The sequence below is a fragment of the Palaemon carinicauda genome, chromosome 7 (assembly GCF_036898095.1).
Source record: "Palaemon carinicauda isolate YSFRI2023 chromosome 7, ASM3689809v2, whole genome shotgun sequence".
NCBI lineage: Eukaryota > Metazoa > Arthropoda > Malacostraca > Decapoda > Palaemonidae > Palaemon > Palaemon carinicauda.
The window spans coordinates 844,448-852,964 of record NC_090731.1 but is presented as its reverse complement, the minus strand read 5'-3'; the positions used below and the strand labels follow the sequence as shown (position 1 = coordinate 852,964).

General features: G+C 38.0%; 1 protein-coding gene across 2 annotated transcripts in view; it reads right to left on the bottom strand.

Annotated features, from left to right (window-relative positions):
• LOC137643795 (uncharacterized) overlaps positions 1–8,517 on the bottom strand; it is a 185,455-nt gene that overhangs the window by 85,657 nt on the left and 91,281 nt on the right. For both annotated transcript variants that reach the window (XM_068376479.1, XM_068376480.1), the window contains exons 2-3: positions 2,935–4,061; positions 157–373 (exon numbers count right to left, since the gene is read on the bottom strand). In XM_068376479.1, the coding sequence (XP_068232580.1) occupies positions 157–373; positions 2,935–4,059 (1,342 nt within the window). In that variant the 5' untranslated portion in view covers positions 4,060–4,061. The remainder of the gene's footprint in view (positions 1–156; positions 374–2,934; positions 4,062–8,517) is intronic.

Sequence of the window (8,517 nt, the reverse complement as noted above, 5' to 3'; positions counted from 1 at the left end):
ATTGACTAAGTGTCCCAGTGTGTGGTATTTTGTAATGAACATCATACATCATAATCATTATGAACATCACTAGGATTTTCTCATTATTATATCCCCGTTTCAAGAACAAACTTACAAAGCAAATTTAATAAAACAAATACATAAGATTCTCCTTACCTTTAGCAAATCCTTCATTATCATTAGACGGGTCTGTTGTTAGTTTGGTAGGATGTTCTTTGTTTAGATTATCCTGGACGTTTTTAAAGGACTCGTCATTAGGAGTTTTCACATGGATCTCCGAACTCCTGACAGGGGAGTCCGTTGACGAATTGTACACAAGTTCGTCTAGTCCGTCCATGAACTTCCTTGGTGGATTAACGGTGGACCACATTGCCTGAAATATTATTATTATTATTATTATTATTATTATTATTATTATTATTATTATTATTATTATCATTATTATTATTATTAGCGGAACCCGTGTAAATTACTCGAAATTATATTTTCAATACTAATTATCTTGTTCCTAACCTAGGCATGTTTGAATAAAATGGGATCGGCGGACGGGAAATTGAGTAATGCCCAGGAAGATTTGAAGCAAAGGGTGATCAGAATTATGAGAAATCTTTTACAATGAGAACGGATTAGTCGTTAAACGAAAAGGCCCAAGATTAATTTTATAATCTAGGTTATGGAAATTGATAGAACTCAATTTTTCGTCTAATATATTATATATATATATATATATATATATATATATATATATATATATATATATATATATATATATATATATATATATATATATATATATATATAAAATCAGGTGCTAAAGACAAAATTGGGAAAACTATGTAAGATGTACCTTGGTTAAGTAATCAAAGTCTAATGTGAATTTGTAAGAGTATACCATGAAATTATTTCAGTTTTCTTTAAAGAGTGACACACAAGTATACCATGAAATTATTTCCGTTTTCTTTAAAGCGTGACAAAATAGATAACACACACGCTATCATATTAATATATAGATTATTATTATTATTACTTGCTAAGCTACAACCTTAGTTGGAAAAGCAAGATGCTATAAGCCTAGAGGCTCCATCAGGTAAAATAGGTAATAGGTATTATTTCTAGTTTTTGTGTAATCTAGATTATGACCGTCTTGGGTTAGAGTTCACCTGCTTGAGGGTACTCTCGGGCACACTATTCCGTTTCCTTGTTTCCTTTCAAAACTGGGTTACTTTCCCTGTTTGGGCCCTTGGGCTTATGGCAGTCTGCTTTTCCAACTAGAGTGTAGCTTGGCTAAGTCTATCTGCTGAGTCATCAGCAGCCATTTTCTGGCCCTCTTTGGTCCTAGCTTTGGTGGAGAGGGTGCTTGGGAGCTGATCATAAATGGTTGCTTGGGCAATGTCATGCCCCTTGCTTCTGCCATTCACGAGTGTCCTTTAAACCTTTAAACTGTAATATAAGCTCGAACATCATAAAAAGGTCTTCTAATAGTTGGAGCTTAAAATGATTTCATTCTTAACTTAGAAAATTAGAAAAATGTGAAAATATATTTCCCGCACTTGGTCGTTTCCTAGTTATAAAACACACCGAGCCATTTACCTCCTAAAAGTTTATCTTTATTCATTTAGTTTAACCTTATATAAGTCTCTCCTTTTTTTAAGAAGCACTGTTAAAAATCCTGGAATAAATGTTGCCAGGCATTTACCGTTTTAAAAACCGCTATATTGACTTTAATTAAGGATTAATATTACGGTCACCAACCCGTAAAAAATAATAAAGTAGGGCAGAAATAACGGTCGCCTGTATTTTACTGAAATACGGCTGAGAACAATTTATTTTTACGGAGAATTTCCGATTAAAATTGCGATTTTTTTAACAATGTGGCGGGCAGGGGTTAGGAAATAATCTTGAAAAGAACATTTACTGTTAAAGGTTAAAAAGGTTAGTTTCTGGTTTTAGTTCCAGTTTCATCTGAATAGATACTCGCCAGAACGTCAGATGATCAAGCCCAATCCCCCACTGTTGTGCCTAACCACATCAGGGGCCTCCCCGGTAAACAGCTTAAACTCACTGTCCCGGGTGAGAATCAATCTGCTGCCACGCGAATGTTGGGCGAACACTTCATCGCTGTTAGTCCAAAATGAAAGTAAAGCAAATGAAGGGAATGCTCCTTTATACAGTAATCTGAATGATAAAAAGTTAAGTTAATCAAACTTTGGTTAACAAGTTAAGAAATGAAAATAATTAATCTCCATTCTGTTCTGTAGTATCTCATTGCCCAAACAGAAGAAGGTAGTAAACTGAAATACTGTAATTACTAAAGTATCATAGTAAATATTTTAACTAAAAAGAGAGGTTAACCCTTCAGCACAGTAGAGCAGCAGATATGTTTATTAAATTTGTGTGTAGTAAAATGAAAGTGGAATGCAAATAGATGCATAAAAAATTATACAGCAAGACGAAAAATAATTATACTGGCTAAACTACAAGACATGAGCAATCAAATCACCAACAGCATCAAAATCTCTTCTCACTCAGGGCACCAGCACACACAGGACTAAACTATGGACTAAAATGTGGCTCTTTACCCCATGGTGACTTATTACTGTCGTGAAGACTCATGTGAAATAAAGGTAAAGGTAGCCTAAAGATGCTCATCAGAGCGTAAGCCGAGCAAGCCCAACCCCCATTTGTGGTGCAAGTCCCAACCATGGTGCCAACCACAACAGTGGCCTCCCCAGTTCTCAGCTTAAACTCATGGTCCCAGGCGGTGATCGATATGACACCATGCGAATACTAAGAAACATGTTACCACTGTACTACCCAGGAGGTTAGTTTAAGTAGTAACATGCTATTGTGTAAAAATAATGAAATAAGAACATTTTGAATGACAAGGTATAACTTATGAATGGGTAATATAAAGAAGATCAACTGTATGCTTACCAGTTTCTTAGCTTCAGGGCTCATCGTGACCAAAGGATCAAACTCTGCAATGGCAGTGGCGTTTCTCGCAGCCATTCGGCGATTAATTACATTCTGCTCTATCTCGGATCTGTCCTTGTCATAAGACTTCACTCTAACCACTGAGTTGTTGATTGGAAAAATTGCCTTCACCTTTCCTGTGTCTAAATTACTCACGGCCTTTGTTGGCCCATCTTTTCCTTTTACCGGAGCATTCTCTTTTAGACTCATGCTATCAGGTACTTTACTATTTTTGGACTCTGTTTTACTATCCTGTACTGTCTCACTATCAACCTTCACTTGACTGTTATCTATATTTACCAGATCATATGCAACCTTTCTATTCTTGTGATCCTCGTTACCTGTATTTATTGTGTCTGCAACGTTCATTGGCCCCGCATTATTGCCTTGTGGTATTTGATCAGTACTTTCAGTAGGCTTACCATTGAGAGCAGTGCTCTTAGTCGCAGTTTTGGAGTCAATTAAAGTGCTCTTCCCTTCTCCAGGGAGTGTATCATCACTGGAATTATTTGATACACCACGTATGACATCAAATGTTCTATTAAGTTTAGCTTTGACTGGCAAATCATTGGAAATTTTGGAACCATCATGCTCCACAGGGACACTGCTACCATCTCCAAACGTTTTTTTCATTTCGACTCCTACTATCCTTGGCTTTTTGTAATTTTCACTAGGAATCTTGGAAGGGACGCTGGATAAGAAATCTTTATTTCCGAAAGTGTCTTTGTTTGTAAAGGAAGTTGTCCCTTCAGGTAATTCACTAGCATTAGCAGCATCCCCACAAAGAATTGTGAACTTCCTCTTACCTCCATCAAATTCATTTACAAAGGGACTTGCTCTCCCTGTAACTTTGGCTATGACAGCTGCTAGCTCCGCTTCCTCAGATCTCAATTCCCTCGAAGAGCTGCTAGTATTAGAACCAGCAGGCGAAATTGATGTTGTAGTGTCATTCATATCCTCTGGGCCATTCTTCATTTTTGGAGGGGATGGAGATGCTTGGAAATATCTCCTCTTCAAGACTTGGGTTGGGATCCCACTTTGAAGACCTTCACTTGGCAGTCCATTACGCTTTCCTTCGTCTGCCATATCTGAAATGGTTTCCATTATTTTAATTCTTAATGTTGTACAAATTGTTAACCAAACATTTGATGTACCCAATAGGTATATAAATCTTAATCTATAAAAATTAAATGCCTGAATTAGTATTTTACCTGTTACCAATAATCAATATATCAATGTATATTTCTTCTTCCAAATAAATAATGAATAAAAGTGACATAACTATCAGCTGGCCACCCAGTGAGCCCCAACTGCTTTAGTTGTCAATGTCAACCTGGTCCTAAATACTGCACTGGTATCCACCATAATTCCCAATCCCTTATGTCTCAACCACCTTGATGCCAACCCCTGTGCCTCTCTCATCTCAGGCATTATGTAGTTGAATTAATCACCCTGGTTACCACATGTGTCCCAGCCACCCTGGCTCCCACAACTATGTCCCAAATATCCTGGTTCCCTCATCTGTTTTAACTACCCTGGTTCCCCCATTTGTGTCCCAACTATCCTGGTTCCCTTATTTGTGTCCCAACCACCCTGGTTCCCTTATGGTGTCCCAACTACCCTGGTTCCCTTATGTGTGTCCCAGATACCCTGGTTCCCTTATTTGTGTCCCAACTACCCTGGTTCCCTCGTGTGTTTCAGATACCCTGGTTCCCTTGTGTCCCAAATACCCTGGTTCCCTTATTTGTGTTCCAAATACCCTGGTTCCCTTATTTGTGCTCCAACTACCCTGGTTGCCTTATCTGTGCCCTGACCCCCTGAATCTCGCACCTGAGCAAAAGCCACCTTGGTTCCTGAATCCCATAACAGTGACACAGTCAACCTGGTTCTCATGCCTGTACCCTGACCACCTTCATCCCCATAACTGGGTCCCTAACCAGCCTGGTTCCCCTAAGTGGGGCACCAAATAAACCAGTTCCCATGCCTGTAACCTAAATTAAACCATGGTTCCCACGGCTAGGCTCCAACACCCATGGTTTTAACAACTAGACCCCGACACCCTGACTCTCACAATTAAGCCACGCCCACCCTGGCTCTCACAATTAAGCCACGCCCACCCTGGCTCTCACAATTAAGCCATGCCCACCCTGGCTCTCACAATTAAGCCATGCCCCGCCCTGGTTCTCTCAAATGAGCTTTAACTACCCCGATTCTCTCAGTTAGGCCCATACCACACTGGTTCTCACAACTGGGCCCCAACTGCCCTGTTCCCATAACTAGGATCCACATACCCTTGTTTCCACACCAAAACATTAACCTTCGTGGGTAACATCTATTCTCCAAAAATACTAGATCTCACACCTTTGCCCTGGCTCATGGATCCCTAACCAGTGCCCTTACCATCCTGGGTCTAATGCCTGTACATAGACTATAGATCTCACACCTGTACATAGACTACACTAGATCTCACACCTGTACACAGACCACCCTGGATCCCACACCTGTCATTTACATAGATATGCATAACAGGGGTGCTGACCACCAAGTAAATATACTGTGAGGCAGAACTATCAAACAAAATTAGATAGGTACATAAACATCTCACTATTAACCTACTACAGCCTATTCCTCCCCCCCCCAAAAAAAAAAAAGACTTAAAACTAGGCAAAACGAAGATCTCTGTAACACGTCTGAACATTATTAAAGACTTACTCCATCACAAAAATAACATGGCTTTACAACCACACTAAAATGACTGCATTGTCCAGTCTCGTAGCAGCTTTGTTGAATAGTAGCTATGAATATTTTTTCCACTGAACCTTTTTTATGTGGGTGTAATTATTACGTCCACCAACGGAGTTGGGAGAACGTTATGTTTTTGCCCATGTTTGTCTGTTCGTGTGTGTGAACAACTTCCAGGTCACAATTTTACTCAGTGAAACTTTCAGGGGATTAACTGTTTTGTCAAGACGTGGAAAGGATCCAATTTTTAAAGTCCTAGGACAAAGGTCAATGGCAAGCAAATGGTCGACCAAATTAACTCTAAGGCAAGCTGGTTTCGAGAAATAAACTGCCGTGGCTAAGGTCTGCACTCTCGGAGTGTTTTTCTAGTTAAGAACGTGTAGCCTACACACACACACATTGCGTGTGTTTTTGCATGTTAAGAATTCTTCCATAAAAACACCTGACCTTACGAATAGCCATAAAAAATACCCGAATCTTCTCCCTCATGAAAGGCTGAAGGAACTACCTGAACAATAGCTACTATAAAGTGAACCTTAAACGTGATACTCTCTAAAACTTAACATAGGAATTGACAGTTAAACAAAATACTTGTTCGTGATATTCGATTGAAGATTATTAATAGGTTTTAAGAAAGCATTAGGCTATCCAACGTCTGCAAGTTACAAAAGTAGGCCTATACCAGGAATTTGTAAATTTTGGGGAGATTGAGAAAATGTAAAGGAAATAATGATGAAAATAAAAACAAATTAAGTGAATTCAAGCAACGTGTATAAACGAAACTACTGATAAAAGCAAGGAACAGAAAATGCTTTTGAAAAAAGATATGGGTAAAGATGATAACACCATTTTTACTAACACGAATTTCCTCTCGACTTTATAGCCACTTGGCTGTTTATCTTCGGATCTGAGATAATCAGATTAACCGTCTAGGAAGGTTTATGTATCCCCCCCCCTCAAGAAGCTTTAAAGCTGAAACTGGAAGCAAGGGGGGGGGTGGATAGGGTCCACATATCCTGTATCCTCTCTATTGGATTATCTAGTAAAAAGGCATCCACTTCATAAGTCTCTTCAAACCATTCTACACTATAAAATTACCTTAAGATAACAACTAGCGCTGGCATAAGGCCGGTATAAACTAAGCCATTCTGTGTGCATGATTTATATTCAGGGAACCTCCCCCCCCGCCTCTCTCTCTCCCTCTCTCTCTCTCTCTCTCTCTCTCTCTCTCTCTCTCTCTCTCTCTCTCTCGGACCCATCCAAAATTTGATCGACCCATATATAAGGGGATCACTGTATTCCAATGAACATTAAACATGGAAAACTTATGCTGCTTAGGAAAATGTTTTTCAATTTGTGATAGTCAAGAAAATATCGTTTTCACTTTCATTGCTTTATAGTAGATGCAGGATTTTAGTCTCTCTCTCTCTCTCTCTCTCTCTCTCTCTCTCTCTCTCTCTCTCTCTCTCTCTCTCTCGCAAATTATAAATCACTTACTCCTATTACCTCGCCCAAGTCTCATTTCCGTCTCCCCCTAGACCCATCATCTCCGGGGACATCAAATCTCCTAGACCCAATGGAAATTATTTCCCTTAATTATTAGTCTTATTTGCTTTATATTTTGACGAAATTTTCGACGAATGTGTTCAACTTTAGGGTGTTTTTCTTCCATTGATTCAAAATTGCTTCTGCAAATTTTCTCGTTGATTTTATTGTAAATTTTAACCAATTGTATACATCAAACTCCGCAATTTTGTGTTGCTGATTACGTATTTTCTAATAGATTAAAACTATAATAAGTTTTCTTAGTTATTAGGTCCATGATATTGAAACTATTTTAGCATAATTAACTAAAATGAAATTTAGAAATATATCTGAGACTGGTTCCTCTAGAACTGGATATATAACCAAATCTTGACGTTAAGAACAGCTCTCCCATAATATTGAATTCCCGTCCATAATTGAATTCTCACAAACTATAAAACGAAACCTTTTCCTTAATTATACACAAGAAAATATATATGGCTCCATTATAGCTCCATTATATCTCAAAACTAACAACAAGAAGAAACTGGTTATGTCTCGTTAACGAAGAGATGTGATGTCCTTTGCAGAAAGGGAATAAATTTTTATACTAAAATTAAAAATAAACATCGGCCTTATATATTTTGTATGTAATTAGTTTTTGCATTAAATATGCGTTATTTTGCACTATAGTATTAATTATTATTTTACTGCAAAAATAAAAAGACGAAAGAAGCTGGCATGAGTATCACTGCAATGTGCAACTTTGCAAATGGCGCCATTTTAGAAAGTCTTTTTAGTTACGGTGTTGTGAATACGTTTAAGTCTACTTTATCGGGATGTTTATATTAGAAATCGAGTTTATAAAAGGTATTTGGTCTCAATTTTTAGTTTAAATATGCATTTTATTAATATCAACAGCAGTTGCTTTCAGAAACACTGCTCACAAATTGAAAACTTTTGTTTATTGTTGCAGCTCAAATACAATTCTAACATTTCAAAGTTTTCTCAAATTTAGTAAGTAATTGCTGGAATGCTTTGGAATCATATAGATATGAATTTCATTCCCTTTAGGCCTATAACTTTACTTGTCTAGGTGATTAGAGTTTACCAATCGTCGAAATGAATGATGGTAGGTTGACAGTAGGCCTACATTACAAATGGTAATGAGTGCCATCTTTGGGACTTGCTGTTTTACGGTAAACCTTCGTCATTTAAGTGATGATTAGCCTAGGCCAAAGGAATATAACTGGGAGACACTCCTAACGTTGCGTTTGC